The 22,592-nt window shown below is 38.2% G+C and overlaps 1 protein-coding gene across 1 annotated transcript in view; it reads right to left on the bottom strand.

Moving 5' to 3' along the window:
* SYNE1 (spectrin repeat containing nuclear envelope protein 1) overlaps positions 1-22,592 on the bottom strand; it is a 578,994-nt gene that overhangs the window by 45,276 nt on the left and 511,126 nt on the right. The window contains exons 130-131 of the mRNA XM_049765309.1: positions 19,231-19,397; positions 3,057-3,219 (exon numbers count right to left, since the gene is read on the bottom strand). Coding sequence (XP_049621266.1) covers positions 3,057-3,219; positions 19,231-19,397 — 330 coding nt within the window. The remainder of the gene's footprint in view (positions 1-3,056; positions 3,220-19,230; positions 19,398-22,592) is intronic.

Below are 22,592 nucleotides of genomic sequence, written 5' to 3'. Positions count from 1 at the left end.
ATGTGGTCTAGGTGCTGGACAGTGTGCACTCAAGACCATAGTCAGAGTCTTGCCTATACCATCATCTGGCATTTTCCTTTCCCTTTAGTTGGTTATTTTTTCCTCTCATTTTAGTTTTCAACTCACATCTTTCACAAGTATTTAAGAATAAACATCATACTGGTGAAGGGGGATGTTCTTTTTGTGACTGAAAACCAGCTACAGTCATGTTTGTAATCATGGTGTTTAAATAAAGGTATTATAAAAAAAACTGAATAAGCATCATCTTTGTTAGACGAAAGGGTCTGAGATTCTAAGTTAGCAACATCTTTCTTAGTGTTTTCTAAGCATTCTGCCACATCTTCTAGAATTGCAGTGCTGTTTTTGAGAAGCCAAAATTTGCTCATAGAAAAATCCTCCAGCTCTTTTCCTAACTCACCATGTTATAAAATTTCATTATGAATTTGATAAACTTTTAATTTCCCTGAGCACTTCTAAGATCTGTGTGCTGTAGAAAATGATTTTCAATTTGAAAAACTTGTTATTATAAATGATTTTGTCACCTTGCTGATCATTTCTTCTTCTGAGCTTTCTTGTTTATTATGATTTATTTTTAGTATTTCCACTGGATTTTGAAACTTTTGCACCAATCTTTTAATTTAATTATATTTTCCATTCCATTACTCATGTATTTCTGCTTGTTTTATTCTTTGAAGGATAGTCTCAATTGTGAAAATTTTCTGAAAAATTTATGAATACAAAACTCTCATTTCTATTACATATTTTTTAAAAAAGTTATCCTTTTCTCTCTGTAATTTACTTTTCTGACTTTTAATCATTTATTTATTTTGGTCTTCTCTTTTATGGCACCAGCTTTCTGTAGTAGAAAAGTTTCCTGTCTCTTTCCTTACATTTAAACTGAGCAGAAGTTCTAATGTAACTTTCTTTTTGTGTGGTGTGTGTGTGGTTTTTGGGTCACACCCGGCAGTACTCAGGGGTTATTCCTGGCTCAGAAATTGCTCCTGGCAGGCACGGGGGATCATTTGGGACGTCGGGATTCGAACCGATGACCTTCTGCATGAAAGGCAAATGCCTTACCTTCATGCTATCTCTCCGGCCCCCTAATGTAACTTTCTGAAAGTAGCTACATACAGAAAGGACAGTCAAGGAAAGTAGAAAGGGCTCACAAATTTAGAACTTATTGCCTTTCAATAAAGAACTTTCCTACTTTTGACTCCTGTCATGACATGTCCAGAAAAAAGAGTAAATCAGTCATTGGAAGGTAGTTGTCTATGTACTCCAAGCCAAGCCAACCAGGAGCTTCTTCATAAGAAAACCAGCTAACCTTAATTGTATATAGTTTCTTTAACCAGTCATCTGTTCTTGGGCACTTGGGTTGTTAAAGCTTTGGCTACTGTGAATAGAACTGCATGAACACAGGAATGAAATGTCTTTTCTACATTGTGTTTTTGGTCCTTGAGCAACAAAGAAACATAGTTGGTGAATAACAAATACCCAAAGCCAATAGAAATGAAGAGCAGGAGAATCTTCAGGAATTCTCAGTAGAAAGTTTATGACTTTGGAGGGATGCGTGTTAGGACAGGGAAGAGAATACTGTGATAATGATGAGGGAAAGGGTAACTCTGGAGGAGGAGGTTGCTGAAAAGTGGTCATATGTTAAGTGTGAAATTCTATCAGTAACAGTAATGGAAACCACAGTGCCTCAAATTTATAATTAAAATGCTGTCATAGAGGCAGAGAGGGGTGAGAGGGGAATTGGTAATATTGGTAGAGGGCAGTGGACATTAGTGAAGGGATTGGTGTTGAAACACTGTATGCCTGCATCACATTCCATGCATACATAGATATTTTTGTAATATCTATCCTCTTTCTTTTTTGGTTGGTTGGTTTTGTTTGGTTGTTTTGTTTTGGGGCTACACTTGGCAGTGCTCAGGTGTTACTCCTAGCTCTGTGCTCAGAAATAGTTCCTGGTTCAGGGGACCATATGGGATGCCGGGGATTGAACCCAGGTTGGCTGCGGGCAAGAAAAATGCCCTACCATTCTGTACTATTGCTTCACACTCCATTCTCTTGTTAGCATAGTTTATATATATACATATATACACATATATACATATATATACATATGTGTGTGTGTGTATGTGTGTGTGTTTTGGTGTTTGGGTCACACCCTGCAGTGCTCAGGAGTTACCCCTGGCTCTATGCTCAGAAATCGTGCCTGGCAGGCTCAGGGGACTATATGGGATGCCAGGATTTGAACCACTGACCTTTTGCACACATGGCAGATGCCTTACCTCCATGCTATCTCTCCAGCCCTATTAGCATAGTTTATAAAATAAAAAGCATATTAAATTGTTTCATAGGATTTCAGAAAAGGTGTTATTTATATTTGATGCCATCTTTATGTTAAATAATTTTTAATGGTGTATTCATACATGAACAAAATAAAGCTTGGCTAGGATGATTAAGGGCAATTGAAAGGTACTGAGAAGCAATTCCTGGTGTTTACTGCTGATAACTGACCACTGCTCTAAGCACTGTTCTTTTTTCTTACAAGGAGTAAGGGGTGACAAGCTTTTCTGTGTCCCCCCAACCCAGAGTCAGTCCCTTTCACTTTATTGGCTATGTACATGTGCTGCCTTTGCCACAAATGAAATCACAGTGCAGGTGTGGCAGATCAAGCAATCGTCTAGAATACAAAATACTGGAGTGGAGGCAGGAGATGGGGTTCCTTTCTGCATCTATGGTAAATGCAGGGTGCTGTTACCTTATAACTCAAGGTACATACATCATCAAAACTCAACCATATATTCCATGGTTGGATGGCTTCTTCGTCAAACAGAGCCATAAATCGTTTTATAATACAAGCTTCCAAGAGTCTGGTGACATGAACCCTCTTTAACCTAGAACACCTGCCTCATGGAGAGCCTTCTCCTTTTTACACATTCTGACTTTCATTTTCCTGCTTTTCCACCCCAATGCACCACTTCACACATATCTCAAGCCTGGCCAGAAGACCAGGAATTCCTGAAGCAATCTTGTTACTCATTTGTTACCTGCTGCTCATTTAGCTTCTTCTGGATCTCTTCTGAGTCACAGGAATTGTAGACAATCGGCTTGGCCAGCTCTGATTCAATGTGAGCCAGCCATGTCCTCAAGCTGCTCATGTTCTTATCGAGCTGCTGGACGGCCACTAGTGTCTCCTTCAGTTTCTTTATCCTGTTGTCAGAGAAGGAAAGATATAAACATCACCGAGGAGCCTCCCTTAGATCCCCCAAGAGTGAGATAAGCATAAGGGCTGAAGATAAATGGACTAGACAATTTTGAGGGTACAGTCTGATTTCCCTATGGGCTGTCTGGCTCCATGTAGATGTATGATCTTCCTGTTTCTCTGTCCTCATCTATATGATAAAAACAAAGTAAGAATTACAGGGAGATTTCAACATAGTACCCAGTATATGGAAAGTATCCAATAAATATGATTTATTTTCTCACTCAACACAGCTCTAATATAACTCTAACAGCAAACTCATGGAGTGGGGTCACAAGTGAAATAATTCATACTCCTCTAAAAAATATCTGATAGTGGAATGGAAAGATAATACAGTAGGTAAAGTACTTGCCATGCACATGACTGTCCTGAGTTAGATCCCTAGCACCACAAGAGTAACCTTAGAGTACAGCTGGGTGTGACTCAAAACAACAAAATGAAAAACAAAAGAGTAATATCTGGGCTAAAAATTATTAATTTTTTTGTTGTACTTTGTTTTGGGGTCACACCTGGTGAGGCTGAGGGTTACTTTTGGCTCACACTCAGGAATAATTCCTGATGGTGCTCAAGGGACCATATGTGATGCCAAGAATAAAAAGGGTCTGCTGAGTACAAGGCAAACACCCTCTCTGATGTACAATACATCTACAACCCTAACATTTCTAACCAACTCATCAAGCCTAACCAATTATTATTGTTCATAATTTAGATCATTCTAATTTCCAGTTTCTGGCATGTCCGTGCTAGATTTTAAGTAAAATCAGAAATCACACTTAAACTAAGATACCAATGTCTTAAACCAGGGACCCAAATCATCTTTGCTTTACCCATGGGAATTATCTTAATGGTACCTGAGATGGTCAGATAGCCCCCTTCCATACTTCCATACTTCCAGAAACCCCAGGGGCCACAATCATGACACAAAGATACAGCCATGTCAACTTATTAGCCCAGCTCCACAGATCCTAGCACTCTTGTATCATGTGGCTATATATGTAATGCCTCCATTTTATTTCCAATATTGCCACCCCAGTAGGAACATACCAAATTAGATGTTAAATCATCACAGAAACCACCTAAGTTCAAAAGAAAAAAAAATAACATAGAATGTCTAACTGTGTTGTTAACTGTGTTGCTTAACTGCAGTAAACAGATTAGTAAAACTTCAGTGACTTAATGATCCCAATGTGAAATATTACAACTTTCACATATTTTCTTTCAGTGAAGTTTTTAAAATAATTTTATTGGCATTAAGTTGTAAAAAGCAATAATAAGTTAATTATTCATACCTGCCAAGGTGTAGGCTTGGGGAAGGGTGGGCATCTGAGGATAATGGTGGAAGAAATTTTACACTGGTGGGATTAGTGTTAGAACATGGAATGACAAAAACAAATGTCTTGTGATCAAGAATGTACACCACAATATAAATAAATTAATAGCAATTAAAAAAAAAGATCCTGTAAGGACCTGATGATGGATTTTCATGCCATTTTAAAGTTAAAGAAGACCTTGACCAAGACTTTCCAGCAGAAAAATGAGAAGATGCGTTCTGAGTTACAATATGTAATTTTGAAGTAAAGCTATTGGGAAAGCCTAGATGCTGGTTCCAAAGCAAATGAAACAGTCCAAGTAACTGGATGCCAGATGTTAGGAGACAGAAGAGAAAACTGAATTGCTAAAGTCATAAACTGAGTGAATGGAAGGAAGAAATTCTTACAAATGAGGTGCTTGCAGTTTGGTATCATTCAATGTCTATTGGATATTACCTCAGGGTTGATGAAGGAGAAAACTCTTGCCAAACAAATTGGAAGTGTGATAAATCTGATTAGGGGTATATGTATGTGCATGAAGTTCTTAATCGAGGAAAGGATGGAGATTATTACATCGCTTTAGATATTGATGACATAGAGTGGAAGTCTCTGAAGGGGTGAATTCTTTCCTCAGAGAATGTGATGGACTTAGAAGAACTTTAAAAGACTAGAGAAAAAGAGAGATGCAGAAAATAATAACCAGACAGGAAAAAGGAAATCACAAAAACAGCACAAAACTGATTGAGAAGAAAAGTGTTGACTATATGAATGTCATATAGTATTCCTATAACAGATTCACCTGATTTGGTTAATAGAAATGCATAAACCTGGGTCCCAGTATGGGTCAACTTTGTTAAGCACAGAGCAGGACAGTGCAATGAGTTCTACAAAGAAGACCTATGCTCCCCTAATCTAAAAGAGTGTTGTACCAGAGTTATAGGACCTAACAACAAGATATATTCAGGCAAAGCCGCATACTTGGTTGTGCAAGTGTGGTTACTTATGGGAAGGTGGAGCAATAGAATCAAAAACATGTTAGGAAAATAAATGATGCCAAATATCTGCTGAGTCTTGGCTTTGACTTCTGCCTATGGTCCTTCTCAGAAGCAGAAGTATTCCTAAGGTGAAAGTTCAGCTTAGTCCCTTTGAACTACTGTGGTGTAGGTCCTTTTTAATGACTGACTTCCTGTAGTTGAAGAGTTTAAAATTAACTTAGTATATTATTCTTTTAGGGCAGGTGCAGCAGGTAGTTTAAGAATATGGAAATACCCTTTCACTTCACTCAAACAATTAACTCGAACCAAAATTAAACCTGGTGGTTGGATCCTACTAAAAACCTGGCAAAACAGGGGCAAGCAATATAGAACAGTGAAGAAGGCACCTAATTTGTTTGCACACATCTGACCTCAGTTTGATTCCTGGTACCTAATATGGTTCCCATAATTCTGCCAAAATTGATCCTTAAGAACAGAGCCACGAGTATGCCCTGAACACAAATGGGTATGACTTAGAAACCAAGCCCCCCAAACAACAACAATGACAACAACACAACAACAACAACAATAACAAAGGAAACCAAATCCCCAAACCTGACTTTCTTCAGATCAATTTATGCCTATGGAAGGAACCTTATCAAGTTATTTTAAGCAATACAATGATATAAAACATAATAGAACTTCTAGCTAGGTTTAAATCTCTAGGATAAAACTAGTTCCATATACATGGCCAAATGAACAGGCTGACAGAGAATCAAACTATTGCTTTGAACCCGGTAAGGACTGAAAAATTCTCTTTAAGAGAACCCAACAGTAAAAGCTATGTTTGTCTTTTAACTTTGAACATGTCTTCATAAGCAGTTAGTAAAAGCAAAAGTTAACAATTCTTCTATGTCAGAATCTTTAGAACATGAGAGTGAGGAACCAAAGCTTATGCTTTGGTCATTATTTTCTTGTTTCCTTAAAAATGCTGCCCTCCTCGAGCTAGGGGAAGCTTTTCTCCTCAAGGGCCTAAGGTTTTATTTTATTTCATTTCATTTTATTAAAACCATTGTGATTTACAAAGTCTTTCAGACCCAATCCAACCACCAGTGTCAACCTCCCTCTACCATTGTTCCCAGAGTATATCCCATACCACCACCCATTTGTGCCCAGCCTGCCAGTAAACAGGCCCATTTACTGCTTTAAAAATTTGTCTAATCTAGGGGCTAGAGCAATAAAACAGCGGGTAGGGCATTTTCCTTGCATACAGCCAACCTGGGTTAGAACCATGGCTTTCCAAGCACTGTTAGGAATGATTGCTAAGTGCAGAGCCAGGAGTAATCTCTGAGCATTGTCAGGTGTGACCCCAAAACAAAACCCAAATGTTGTCTTTTCTATCTGATTTTTATTTCAAAATGACAACCCTGAAACACAATAACCATTGGCCTATGAATACAAAGTTGGCATGAGATTTCACTCCCTTCTAAGACAGAATTGTGCCCTTTTGCCAGCATGAAAAAGTTATAGAAAACAGACCTTCACCTAAGCCATCTACCAGAAGCCAGTGGCAAATATTATCCTCAATGGAGATAAACTAAAATCCTTCCCTCTAAATTCTGGTACAAGACAAAGCTGTCCTCTCTCACCACTCCTATTCAACATAGTACTGGAATTACTGGCTATAGGGATTAGGCAAGAAAAAAATATCAAGGGAATCCAGATAGAAAAGGAAGAAGTCAAGCTCTCACTGTTTGCAGATGACATGATACTCTACTTAGAAAACCCTAAAGACTCTACCAAAAAGCTTCTAGAAATAATAGATTCATATAGCAAAGTGGCAGGCTACGAAATTAACACACAAAACTCAATGGCCTTTTTATACACTAATAATGATAGGGAAGAAATGGGCATTAAGAGAACAATCCCATTCACATTAGTGCCACACAAACTCAAATATCTTGGAGTCAACCTGACTAAAGATGTGAAGGATCTATACAAAGAAAACTATAAAACACTGCTCCAAGAAATAAGAGAGGACATGTGGAAATGGAAACACATACCTTGCTCATGGATTGGCAGGATCAACATAATTAAAATGGCAATACTTTCAAAAGCATTGTACAGATTTAACGCGATTCCTCTAAAGATACCCATGACATTCTTCAAAGAAGTGGATCAAACACTTCTGAAATTCACTTGGAACAATAAAGAACCTCGAATAGCTAAAGCACTCCTTAGGAAAAGGAATGTGGGAGGCATTACTTTCCCCTATTTAAGCTGTGCTACAAAGCAATAGTTATAAAAACAGCATGGTATTGGAATACAGACAGACCCTCAGATCAGTGGAATAGGCTTGAGTACTCAGAGAAGGTTCCTCAGACATATAACCACCTAGTTTTTGATAAAGGAGCAAGAAATCCTAAATGGAGCAAGGAAAGCCTATTCAACAAGTGGTGTTGGCACAACTGGTTAGCCACTTGCAAAAAAGTGAACTCAGACCCCCAGCTAACACCAGGTACAAAGGTAAAATCCAAATGGATTAAAGACCTTGATATCAGATCTGAAACTATAAGGTATAAAGAACAACATGTAAGTGAAACACTCCAGGACATTGAGACTAAAGGCATCTTTAAGGAGGAGACAGCACTTTCCAAACAAGTGGAAGCAGAGATAAACAGATGGGACTATATTAAGCTGAGAAGCTTCTGCATCTCGAAATAGTGCCCAGAATACAAAGGCCACCCACTGAGTGGGAGAAATTATTCACCCAATACTCATCAGATAAAGGGCTAATATCCAAAATTTACAAGGTACTGACAGAACTATACAAGAAAAAAAAAAAACAACTAACCCCATCAAAAAATGGGGAGAAGAAATGAACAGACACTTTGAAAAAGAAGAAAGGCAAATGGCCAAAAGGCACATGAAAAGATGCTCAACATCACTAATTGTCAGGGAGATGCAAATCAAAACTACTATGAGGTACCACCTCACGCCACTGAGATTGGCACACATCACAAAAAAGGAAAACAAGCAGTGCTGGCGGGGATGTGGAGAGAAAGGAACTCTTTTTCACTGCTGATGGGAATGCCGTCTAGTACAACCTTTATGGAAAGTGATATGGAGATTCCTTCCCAAACTGGAAATTGAGCTTCCATACGATCCAGCTATACCACTCCTAGGAATATACCTGACGAACACAAAAATACAATACAAAAATCCCTTCCTTACACCTATATTCATTGCAGTGCTATTTACAATAGCCAGACTCTGGAAACAACCAAGATGCCCTTCAACAGATGAGTGGCTAAAGAAACTGTGGTACATATACACAATGGAATACTATGCAGCTGTCAGGAGTGATGAAGTCATGAAATTTTCCTATACATGGATGTACATGGAATCTATTATGCTGAGTGAAGTAAGTCAGAGGGAGAGAGAAAGATGCAGAATGGTTTCACTCATCTATGGGCTTTAAGAAAAATGAAAGACATTTTTAACAGTATCTCAGAGACAAGAGAGATGAGCACTGGTAGGTGCAGCTCATGACATGAAGCTCATCACATAGAGTGATGAGTGCAGTTGGAGAGATGACTACACTGAAAACTATCATAACAATGTGAATGAATGAGGGAAGTAGAAAGCTTGTCTCAAGTACAGGTGTGGGGGGGTGGGGAGGAGGGAGATCTGGGAATTGGTGGTGGGAATGTTGCACTGGTGAAGGGGGGTGTTCTTTACATGACTGTAATTATACAACTATAATCATATTTGTAATCACAGTGTTTAAATAAAGATAATTATAAAAAAAGATGAAAGGGGGTAAAATCTCTAGGAGAAAATGCTGCAGGCAAAGAGATAGGGATTTTTTGGTAAGGAGCTTTTGGGAAATAATAAAACCTAAGAACATTGCCTACCTCTGATGCAACCCAAAGGCATGAGGAGCACAACCCTTAAGATTGTGAACACTTTGGAGATGGATAAACTGAGGCACCACCAAAAGATGAGTGACATTCCCCTCTCAGAAAAAAAGAGGCTACAGGAAAATCTAAAGGTTTTGGTAATAATATAAAAAAGACTATGAAATCTTTTACTGTGAGAACTCCCAGCTTAACTTTTGTTTATGCAGAGAACTCTGAGGAAAGACCACTGGGAGAAAATTGTGTAGAACCTACTCTCAAAAGCCATTCTCTGCTTTTTCTCTCCCTAGAGTAGCTATCTCTTGAAAAAGTATCTCTTATTTTCTTTTTCTCCATGTTTCTCAAAATTCCTTTTAATAAAAGTTATTTTGCTTCACTTAAATAAAAATGAAAATAGCAAATGAAGGGTAATGCATGAATCTTCAATGGTCTGGCTTCAGGGGAAAAAAGAATTTGTTTGTTTTGTCAAAATGTAGCTGAACATTTGGGATAACTTTCAAATGCTTTTAGCCAGAGAATAAGGAGCTTCTGAGGTAAACCAAAGAGGAAAAAAACAGAGAAAGCTACATCTACAAGTACAGGGGGCGAACTTGAGATTCTGAGAAGGCAAAGTTGAGGGTACAAAAACAAGGAGAAAATTCAATGAGTTTTGAAAGTAATTTTATTACACTAGATCAAGGTGTGAGCAACTTTGGGAGGGACCCAGAGAATATTTCTCAACTATTGTGACCAAGTAACCACAGCCAAACTCGACTACCGAGTTTTTTTAAGGGTCTGACAAGGGTGAGTGTACAGAGATTGTTCTACAAATAAAGATGATGGGGATGATAAATGCATGATTGATGATTTTCTTTCTTTAAACTTCAATTCTGCTTTCAGACTACTTTTTGACTGTGGTCATCTGACTGGCACAGATCATACTGTTGATTGAGTAGATAAGCAAAATATTTTCATTTCTAAGTGCCCTACCCAACCAAAGAGGCACCTGCTTAAAAAAATGCAAGAGCAATATGATGTCTTAAACACTAGTGTTGTAGATATATTCCAAGCCCAGGATCTGCAGCCTGTTGTTTTCAAAGACTGACAATTTGCACACAGACTGCCAAGTAAATCTCAGCTCTCTTGCTTCCAGATAGAAAAGAAGTGGTTTTCCAGCTGGGTCATTACACCTTGGGACATGCCAACCATGGATTCCCTTCCTCCATAGATGACATTGATATTGTTTCTCTAGGCAAGAGTTACTGAAGACAAGATCTCATAATCAAATCATTCAGAACCTTTTAATTTAATTGCTCCAAGTTGAGAGCTCAACTTAAGAGTTTCTATAAATTAGTGTTTCTCCCAAATCCCTTTTCATCTTTGTCACACAGATGCTTGTAAAAGTATTTTCACAATGGCCATTTCTTAATCGTGACACTTTTATTTCATTAGTTATCAGGACAAGCCTACATCTGAATCATCTATAACTTATTAAAACATTCTTTAAGTGCCTTAAAATGTTTTTACCAAAAAATGTATATGTGAACATTTCTGTTCATATTCCATAATCTAGTTGACTGAGACAATAAACACTTGTGTTGCTATATGTTCATTCATCATGGCTCAAATTTTCTTCAAGATAAGACTTCTGTAATCATCTTTATAAAAACAAATGGTATCTAGTCCCCAGGGTATTTTAAGGCTCTGACTTTGAACAATAACTCTAATCTATTTCATATGCAACACACTCAGAGTTGTCTCATGAAAGAGACAAAACTCATGTGAGTGCCAATCAGTGAATGGCACTTTCAGAATGGATTCTTCGAGGTAGAGAAATAGTATAGTATCCATTCCAAAATGGATCACAGAGTTGGGAGTAAGCCCTGATCACTGTTGGGTGTTGACGAACAACTCCATACCACTGTTGTCCCAACCCTCACACTCCCAAAGAAAAGAATGGATTCTGGGTGGACAACTCAAAACACATCTTCTCCCAGAGACCACAACACAGTCATAGAATTTAATTTAACCAGGCACTGCTTCTGCTTTATGGGCTCTGATAGGACAGTGTCCAGTTAACAAACCAATAGAAAAAGAATAATCATTTCTAGAGATGTGCAGTCTGATTAAATCCCTTAAAGAACATCTTCTCTGGGCCAGAGTGATAGCTCAGCAGTAAGGCATTAGCCTTGCACGAGGCTGACCTGGTTCAATCCCCAGCATTCCATTTGGTTTCCCGAGCCTGCCAGGAGCGATTTCTGAGCACAGAGCCAGGAGTAATCCCTGAATGCCGCTGGATGTGGCTCCAAAACAAAACAAAATGAAATACACAACAACAAAAATAAATAATAAAATACATGTCTGAAATCTGTACGACTAAGAGCAGAGCTTAAATGCCGCTGGAGCTCAAAATGAAATACCAACAATAATAAAATACAGATGAAATCTTAGACTTAAGCAGCTTCAAAATGATTATATCAGTAGCCCTTTCTGAATGCTGGGTGTTATCCACCAATCTCCTAAAAATCATCGGGGTCCTGTGTAGAATTCTTATTCAGAGAGAAGCCACCTTGCTCCCTGATTGTTTTTCTTCTTATTCATATTTTACTGCCAAGTACTATTCAGATACAGGTTTTGTTTACCCCAAAGTAAGGTTCTTTGGAAGCTGGAACTATACATTTCTACTTTGATGTTCTCTTCCCGCCCTACCATGCTCACTGCTTTGTACAAAACTGGTACAATTTTGATGTTAACATGGATAGCTAATATTATTCCCCAAATATTTTACTTTATTACCACATGGTAATTAAGTTTTTAATTTAGTGATTTAATGACTATGTATTTTTTCTCAAGGTGCAACATTATCAAGGCCTATAAAATTCATTTATTTTCTTGGTTTCAGATGCACTGAAAGTACATTCAAAAGATCCCAGGACCCAGGTGTGTGAGCAAACAGGATTCCACCGGGTCTTGTCTACACCACTCAAATAAATTATTAGGAATCTTGGCCAGCATTGAATGAGTTCCAATAGTCAGAGTGGTTCGTGTTCAATATGTCAAGGGCATTGTGACATGGAAATGCTTGTTCATAAAGTCCATTAAGGGCAAGTTCCTCTTTCAAATTAAAGTGTAAATCTTAGGAAAGTCAATGGGGATGAACATTTGAGTGGTTCTCATTTTTCAAGGTTTTAAGTGTATTTGACTGCAAGTAGCAAAATATACTGTATGTATACTGGGCGGAATGACAGAAGTGATTTGGAAGGAGAGAGATAATATACTTTTTATTTGAATTTATTAAGACTGATGTTAATAGGGCAGGGATCATTACTTTTGATTCAAGAGTATCCCACTTTTATTTTCAGCATTTTTTAAAATATGAAATCCTTGAGTGAATCATACTGGTAGTTTTATGTGCTACTTTTACTTATTTAACAAGTTTGACTGGAATTCCTTTTGGTAGACTACAATTCAAAAAGGATGTTTGCTGACATTTGTCAGAATAAGATTAACAAGCCTGAAAAATCTTGAAGTCCCTAAGTTCTCATACTGGCTTAAGTTAATATTCACAGTCTTCTAGCTGCCTGACCAGTCTTGAGTCCAGTTTTTATTATCTTGTCACCTAAATTTATGTAGATTCAGCTTTTTGATAGAGGTATTTAACATTCTTTCTTTTGAGCTAATTTATTTCATGCCCAAACTCAAACTCAAAATTTAAATAGAATATAACCAAAGATACTCTGAACAAATCCTAGTCATCAGCAGAAAATTATTAATAGAAATTATAGCCTAAGAACAATTAAAAATAAAACAAGAAATTGCCATCATAGTACTTCAACTGAGAAAAAAATAACTATAAACTCAACACTTACACAATGCATAAGATGGCTAAGCCAGACTGAAATGTCTACATTCTTCGTATTTGAAAAGTGAACTGGTGGCTTAGACTTACTGACAAATCAAAGCAATGTCCACTTCTTCACAGATACCTTTTCCCAACCCATCCCCAGTAGTCCTGGGACCTAGGAGTAGATATGAATATTCAGGTCTGCCTTCTGCACTGAGACTTTAAATGAACTGAGGTTGAAATCCACTGTCCTTAAAAGTTCAACCTTTTAGTAGCTAAGTATGGATTCATTGTGTCTCTTTTTGGGCTCTCCTGGATTCTCAGTCCTTTAAACACACCATTATCCCAACACCTCCCCCATCACACTGCAGAGACAATTGGCACCATAGACCAACACAAAGCTCATCCAGCTTGCCAGCCAGGGCTGTGTGTCTGGTGAGGAGACAAGAAAACAAACCAAAGAGTCACTTATAAGCATCCTGGGATGAACTAATAACAAACATTCCATGTCCCCTTGGCACAACTCATCAGTATTTGAGCCTCCAGTGTCCATCTAAGCACCCCCACACGTAACACGAAACTATGCACAGGCAAGAAAGCCTGGGAGATGCCTGCCTTGTGACATCGCAGTTACACTCGGGCAGCTCGGCCTCCTCGCCACCGCCGTCCTCTGCCATCCTCAGGGGACACAGCTCCTGCACCACCAGCATGAAGCTTCAGCTTCAGCCCACCACAGCCCAGCTTTGCGTGGTGGAGAAAGTCTCCTGAGTCTGTGTGAGGAAGACTGGATACACTCACTCTAGACAAATGTTGGTGAGTGTCTGCCTGCTAATACACCACGGGGCAGTGACAAGTGGTCATGTTTCTAAATAAAACCTACATTCATTAACATGTTCCAGGCTTGATCTCCTGGAATGTAGGCCACGAGTGTAAGAAGGGGGTAAGACTGGGTAATCTGCAGGAGGGGGTGGATCCAGATCTAAAGAAAGAAGAGGCTCAGAGGGAAGGGCAGTGGAGGACACTCAACCAAGACCTCAAGGCTGGTCTCCTTTTCTAGCGATACTCTTTTGGACTGAAAAAGGATATTGGAATTTTGTTTCTTTGAGGGGGCCACATCTGGCAATGCTCAGGCCATAGTCAATGGCTCCGGGGACCATATGAAGGAGGGGGGCAGGAGACTGAGCCTGGGTTGGCCACAAACAAGGCAAGCACCCTCCTCACTGTATTCTCTTTCCAGCCCTGGAAAAGTATCTTTGAAGAAACATGAACAAATGAAACCTCCCCACAGAAGAGAGGTTGAATAGCTGACATGGGAGCAACTTCTCTTGCCCTTTACTTTGATATGCCAGCTAAGAGGTATAAGTGGGAATCTTAGGGTGGCTGGAGAAGGTGGGGTGGAACAAGGTTTGTCAGAGAGTTTTACTTTGAATTTGATTTGACTTAAGGCATACACACACATACATGCAGCTCATATTAAGCAATGCTTTCCCCTCTCTCTAACAGCTGCCCTTTAAATAAGTAAAAATCTTGCTCACTTGCTCAGCAGAATTTCCGATCCCTTTAATTGTGTGAGTGTATATATGTGTGTGTTGATTTCAAGTTTCCCAAGTTCTATAATGCTTACTTGAATTTCATGTTAAACTTATGGCAAAAATAAGCTTCCAAATTACTAACTAATGATAACTTAATGAAACAGAAAAAGGCTGACTTAAAATTCTTTTTGGATAAAATCATATTGTCCAGAAAGAAGTAACATATAAGTAAAAAAATTATGAATATTTGCTATCTTTGATTAAAGCCTTCTGTGAAGAATTTCGACTGAAATGTAACAAAGCAAACAAAGTTTGCTGGTTGTGAGTTGATTGCTTTGAAAACAGAAACACCTTTTAGCGAAACGAATCAATTTATATTTTAAGTTATTTAACTTACATTTTAAGTTATTATTAAGATTATAAAATTATTATATTATTATGTCATCATATACTTATATAAGATTTATTATCTTAAGTTATTTCTTTCTTTCTTTTTTTGGTTTTTGGTCAGGAGTTACTCCTGGCTCTGCATTCTGAAATTGCCCCTGGCAGGCACAAGGGACTATATGGGATGCCTGGATTCGAACCATCTTCCTGAATCAGCTGTGTGCAAGGCCAACACCCCACCGCTTTGCTATCTCTCTGGCCCAAGTTATTTATTATATTTAAGAAATGCTCTTCAGAAAACCTTGTTACATATAAAATTATTTTTATTTTTCAAATCCTATTACTTAGAAATAACCTATTATAATCTTATTTTTAACCTTTTTTGTAGTGCTGGGGATTAAATACTGGATCTAACACATAGAAGACAATGAGTTACCACTGAGCTCATCACTCACTAACCCCATCAATTGTGGACTTTTTATAAAGCAATCTCTCCCTTGACATACTGTCCTTAACATTAGGAGGCAAACGCAGATACTTTAGCTAAAGGAATACATTGGCCATGATCATAATAGAAGGCAAATTAATATTTTCTTCTCTTTTCTTTTATGGGCCACACCTGGACATGCTCAAGGGTTACTCTTGGCTATGCACTCAAGAATCACTCCTGGCAGGCTCAGTGGTCCATATGGGATGCCGTGGATTGAATCTGAGTCAGCCATGTTCAAGGCAAATTACTCCAGCCACTTTCTGTTTTATTTTACTTCTTTGTTTTGGAGGAGAGATTTGGGGGCCATACCAGTGCTCAGGGAACAATATGCAGTGTAGGAATCTCTTAGCTCTGTGTTCACAGGACTATATGTCATGCCAGGGATCAACATGTAAAACAAGAACCTGAATTCCTGTACTACTTTTCAGTTCAAAGTGATTTATTTATTTTTGACTGTGACTAAGGTTTTAAAGTTTTGGGATCTTTAACATGTTTTCCCTCTTCCTTCATTTCATTCTTTTACAATTTATTTAATTTTTTTATTGATTAATTTCCACCTTCACAGCCTTATGCTTATTCTCATTAGCACAATAATTAGCAGGATGTAATAATTTCATTGAACTAAAACCATGGGCCAAGTTCAAGTTTTAAGGATACAGTAACTGTCACAAGGGGGAAAAATGGCAGCAGAGCCATATCCATCAATAGTGGAAAATACTGGAAAGATTATGTAGAGCAAAACATTCTGTATGCATGGGAAGGCAGCCAGACTGGCCCAGAGAGCATCTTAAAGAATCTCTGGCTCTTTGCTTTGCACTGACCCATTTCTGCTCCTGTAGCATCTGTCATGGCCCTTTTCACCCCAGACCTTAGACTGGAGAGACACCAAACATATCATCACCTCTGCACTGCCCCAAGTTCAATGTCTCTTAAGAACTATGCTGGTGAGAAAAGCTGACGATAAGCCACAGGAAACCAGCCTACATGACTCAAGCATATGATTTTGTTCTAAACCTTTTCCCTTCAATCTTCTACTTCTAAGATGACCCAAAGGAGGGCTTGACAACTGGGACAGGAGCCTATCTTTCTCTGTGGGCTTGTTTCTGGTTACCTGAAGGAACTGTAGTGTGAAGACATGATATGCCCTGAGACATGCAGAGAAATGAGTCAAGGTCCCACGATCCAGTGAGATACTTGAGTGTGAGTGTTCTCTGGCAAGTGACTGCTGCTCATTTCCTGCTGTGCTCATTGACAAATGCAACTCAGTCACAGAGAGGGGAGGAAAAAGCATGTCTGGGGTGGGTCCTGGCTGTAATTCCAAGCACGGTAGAAAAGTGGGGGATCATTCCACACTCTATATTGGATTCTGGATTTATTATGATGTTGAAATTAGATGTACTTAGGGAAAGAAAAGAAATATCAATCACTGTGTATGACAAAGAAACACAAAGGCACCATCCAATCATAGCAGACCTTTTTACAGGGCTAGTAAAGACTCTGATAGGATTTTTTTCTTTTTTCTTTTTATCCTTTTTTACTCTCACATCAGACCACCACATTAGAATGCAAATATCTTCTGACATAAGACAGACTCTTCTGGTCATTAATAATGCATAGCTTCTGTTTATAGGGGTCACACTCTTAAGAGCTGGGGAGTCTGCCACTCTCAACAGTGCTCAGTCTAATAGTGCAGGCCTGTTGGCTTGATGATCAGGTTTGATGCAGCTATGCCCAGTAGTACTTAGAGTCACAAAGTGTTGGAGATTAAACCCTGTATTTTGCACATATAAGGTAAGTGCTCTATCACTTCAGTAATCTTTCTAGTTTATCAATAGATTATCATTTATCCATCCACATACCCTTTACTTTTATTATCTATCTATCTATCTATCTATCTATCTATCTATCTATCTATCTATCTATCTATCTAATCTATCTTCATCCATTTTCCAACCATCTATCCATCTATCTTTCCATCCATTTATTCATCTACAGTATTTTCCGGCATATAAGATGACTTTTGAAACAAACAAAAAAAAGTCAACCGAAAATCGGGAGTTGTCTTATATGCCGAGTATATCCTGAAAAATGTTTCAATATGCCTCTAAACGAAACAAACAAACAAAAAAAATCAGGCCGCAGAGTTTCCAAATCTCTTTCTTGGGGGCCTCCCAAACAGTACTCAGGAAATCTGGGGCCACTTCTGGCAAAGCCCAGCTAACCGTGTTGGTGGTTCAATGCTAGGGTCAGAGGATGGGGTGTTGTTTGGTTCATGTAGTGAGGGAGATTAACTGACGCCACCAGGGAATTGCCAGAAAAGGTGCCTATGATAAGGGACCAATCACTGCAAGGCTGCTTGGACCGCCTCTCTAACTCAGCCAATCCAAGCAGGCTTTTTAGACAATGTTTTGGACCCGAATTAGACAATGTTTTGGACCCGAATCTACACTATCAAAAGCCTGCTCAGATTGGCCAGAGTCAGAGAGGAAGTCTATTACAGTATAATCTTTGAACCTTTGCTGGTTGTGATTGGCTCACTGTGGTACATACAGTTGCAGCACAGAAACGTTCTGTCTGATACAGGGAATATAGGCCTAAACCTATGTTTTTAACTGCAAAATTAGGTGGTCATCTTATATGCCGGAAATATGGTACTCATTTATTCATCTAGGTATCCAGGTATCTACCTATCAACCCATTCATCCATCTTTCAACTACTATCTCTCCATCTATCCATCCATCCATATATCCATTTACCTATCTATCAATCTTATCCACTTATTTATCCATTGTTTTCTATCTATCTATCTATCTATCTATCTATCTATCTATCTATCTATCTATCTATCTAATCTATCTATCTATCTAACTATCATTTATCAATAGATTAATCTACCAATCATTTTATCATTTACCATCCAATATTTATCCATCCATTTATATATCTATGTACCTATCCATATATCATCAATCTATTCATTCATTCATTCATTCATTTTTTTCCTTTAGATCACACCCAGAATTGTAGGTTTATTTCCTGGCATAATGCCTAGATCGCTCTTTGTTGTGTCTAGAAGTCCTTGATCTGACAGGGGATCCTGCTTGTAAAGCATTCACTTCAGCCCTTTGAGCCATCTCCCAGACCTCCACATATTATGTCTTAAAAGTAGCAAAGTCATAATAGTTAGCCCTATTCCCATTCCTTAATAACCATAAATCTTCTAAGAATCTTTTGTTCTTTTCAGACAAGAGCATCTTCCACAAATAGTGGGTAGCAGGAAAGACCCTAAGTAGAGGATTTTTACTGAGAATACTTTCTTACTTATAGCTAAATAAGAGCATTGCTAGCTATGAAGTCAGAAAGAGGATGTACTGTTAGATAAACTAACCTTAGTGGGGGAAAACACGACCTAAAGTGATGGCTGATGGAGATAGAGATGGATTGGGACAGTCCTAGCTAAAATTAACAGGGGACCAGATACTCTGTTCTGCCAAGATGCCTATGACCTGGGGCCCTTTGTACCTGGCCGCCATTAGATCCAGGAGATGCTGCCAGCGATCATTGACTTTTCCCAGCTTGTATTCAATCTCAGAGGCCTTGCTTTCATGGCTGGCTTTAGCCAGTCGTTCTCCCATTTGCTGGAGCTGTATTTTGTTCTCTTGGGCAATAGCAATTTCCTCTTGATAATCCTGCATAATAAATAGCAATCACAGAAGTCAGAAAGCTTATTTTTAATGTAGTCAATTCAGTTGTAATAGAAAGAGGGTAATTACAGTTTGGCTGCTTGGATTTAGTTCAGATAGAAGGGCATCATATGAATGTTGGGCATATACATACTAACTAGTAGGACCTATTCTTTTCAGAATAAGTATAGGCTCCAGATTTTTTTTTCTTTTTCTACTAGGTCACACTCAGAGGTGCTTGGAAGAAAAATGCAGTGTTAGAGATGAAATTTTGGGCACCCACATGCAGAGCATACACTCCAGTCTCCTGCACTACATTTTTAAATTGATGTTTTTAAGGGCAACTGGGATTAACATAAGGAGATAATCTAGTGCTTAAGGTGCCTGTCTAGCATGCCCCTAAACCCGGTTCAATCCCTGGACTTAAAGAATTCCGTGAATGTCTGGAGTCCCTCAGCACCCCTGTGGTGGCCTGTATCATACCCAGCACCCCAGATCCTGAGCAGCACTATATCCATGAGGTCCTGCATTAAAACAATTGTCTGATTGGTCAAGAATTGTAGGGAGCTACCTATGCCTCCTGAACCCTATTGCAGATGTTCTCTATCACCAATGAAACTTAAATAAATATACAAATAAGGCAAAGGGGAATAGTTTTCTATTTATTAAACATGGGTATATAAAAAAGCATATACATGGGAAATACAACATTTGATAAATTATAATGCTTAGAAATGATTGCTATTGTTGGCACTGCCTGATATTACACACAAGAAATTATTTCCAGGGCCTAAAAAATAGTACAGCTGGTAAATCTAGCACTTCCCTTGCACATGCCTACCCTGGATTTGATCCCTGGCATCTGATATGATCCCCTAAACAATACTAAGAGAAATGTCTGAGTAAAGAGCCAGGAGTAAACCCTGAGCTTCTAGGTATGACCCAGTGATAAAAAAAAGTTCCTTGTACCAAAACTGCTGAGATGTGTGGATGAACAAATATATGGATATATATATATATATATATATATATATATATATATATATATATATGCATGTCAATTGTTATTTGTAGAGAATGTATGAGAAAGGTATATTCATCTTTAAAAGACCTTCTTATGGAATGTCAAGATTTCACAAATCATAAATCAAATCATAAATAAATGTTAAATAAGCTTTCAAAAATAGTAGTATTAGGGGCGGGAGCAGTGGCGCTAAAGATAAGGCATCTGCCTTGCAAGCCCTAACCTAGAAAGGACCTTGGGTTGATTCCCCAGTGTCTCAGATGGTCCCCCAAGCCAGGAGTGATTTCTGAGTGCCTAGCCAGAAGTAACCTCTGCGTGTCACCAGGGTGCCCCCCCCCAAAAAAAAAGAACCTCCAAAATAGTAGTATTAGGCCAAAAGATTTGTGGGTGGTCAACCTTTATTAACCAGTTTTCTACAAGAGCTCCTTGAAAATATTATTTGAGAAAAGGAGAATAGGTACTGACTATTCTCAAGTGATAAGCTACTAAACTGCATAAGTAACAGAAATGATATCTCATCATGCTTACCTCCACCTTCATGTTTTGGAGGGGAGGCATGGGCCCACACCCTGATTCTGAACTCAGGGATCACTTGGTAGTACTCAGGGTACCATATGGGATGCCCGGGATTGAACCCAGGTTGGGAGCATGAAAGGCAAAGCATTCTACCTTTTGTATTCTTTTCAGGATTCACACTTTTGTTTTCTTGACTCTATAATACGACTTAATCCTCACAACTCGTAGTATTCAGGGTCTACTCTAGGTTTAGTACTGGGGAGTGGGGCACAACCATGTGTTGCCAAAAACTGAACCCTGGCCTCCCACCAGAAAAGCTTGTGCTCTAGCACTTTGAATTACCTCCTTGGTTGACTTTTACTCTTTAGAATCAACTTTTTGATTTTGTCTTGATTTCCTGTTATGCAGCATATATTTTTCTAAGTAAAAGATTTCAACTAATATGCAATAAAGATATTAAAGGAGCATGAATATTTAACCAATACTTGTTCTGAAGTTAGTATACAAAGAGACCTTCTCCATAAATCAGTGTTTAAGAAATAGAGTTCCAAAGGAGCCAGTGAAATGTTATCTATCCCAGGATAAGCATTCCCACTTCTAATACCCCCAATTATTTGTCCTCTTTATTTGGGGAAGGGTGTCACTCCCAACTGGCCCTGATTTGTGAGTAAGTGATCCTCCCCAGAATTTACTCCTGGATTTGTGAGTAAGTGATCCTCCCCAGGAAACATTCCTGATGAATTGGGGTATTGGGCATTAAACCTAGGTCAATCGTGTGCAAGGAAGCGCCATATCAGCAGTACTATCTTTCTAGTCTTCCAAACTTCCTTCTTATGAACTTCCACAAATTCACATTTGGGTTTAAAGATCAATATACTGGATCTATTTTTAAACATTTCTTATATTTTACTACAAATTCAATATAATTTGATTGAGGATTGTCTATTTAAAAGAGGCTAAATCTAAAACAGTATTTATAATAAAACAATCCTCTTGCATTACCTTTTAAACTATATGTTTCTAAATACCCATGACTATAGCTATATTTGGTAATAGTCTATTTATTCATTGTTTTTTTCAGTTATCAAAATGACCATCTTGATGTTATTTTTCTTAACAAAAGAGTTATCACAATCAAATATATAGACTTCTTTCAAAATATCATACTTTATATTTAAAAGAACATAGTCATTATTTTTACATTCAATATTTTGAAATGTATTCTAGATATTGTGCCAGTATAAAAAAATCCTATATTATAAATGAAAGCTTTTCCTTTTTAAAAAAATATTTTTGGTTTAGGGCCACACCCAGCTGTGCTCAGGGCTGATTCCTGGCTCTGCACTCAGGGATCAAGGGCCAAACCTGAGTTGGCTACATGCAAGGCAAGCACCATAGCCACTGAACTATCTCTCTGACCCTCAGTAAAGTTCTTTTCGAAACTTTAACTTGGGACTCTAAATTTTCTGTGTAAACCTTAAATTTAATGAAGAATGTCAATGAAACTGAAGAATCACTTAACTAATATTTATTCTATAATAAATTATAAATTATAAAATATAAATTATTCTATAATAAATGTGACTATAATGCCTAGAGTATATCAATCACTGCAGAAAACAGTGACATCTAGAAACTAGTAGAGTGAACTATTAGCAGAT

The sequence above is a fragment of the Suncus etruscus genome, chromosome 18 (genome assembly GCF_024139225.1).
Source record: "Suncus etruscus isolate mSunEtr1 chromosome 18, mSunEtr1.pri.cur, whole genome shotgun sequence".
NCBI lineage: Eukaryota > Metazoa > Chordata > Mammalia > Eulipotyphla > Soricidae > Suncus > Suncus etruscus.
Note: the sequence above shows the minus strand (reverse complement) of the source record. Positions and strands in the feature narration are given on the sequence as shown.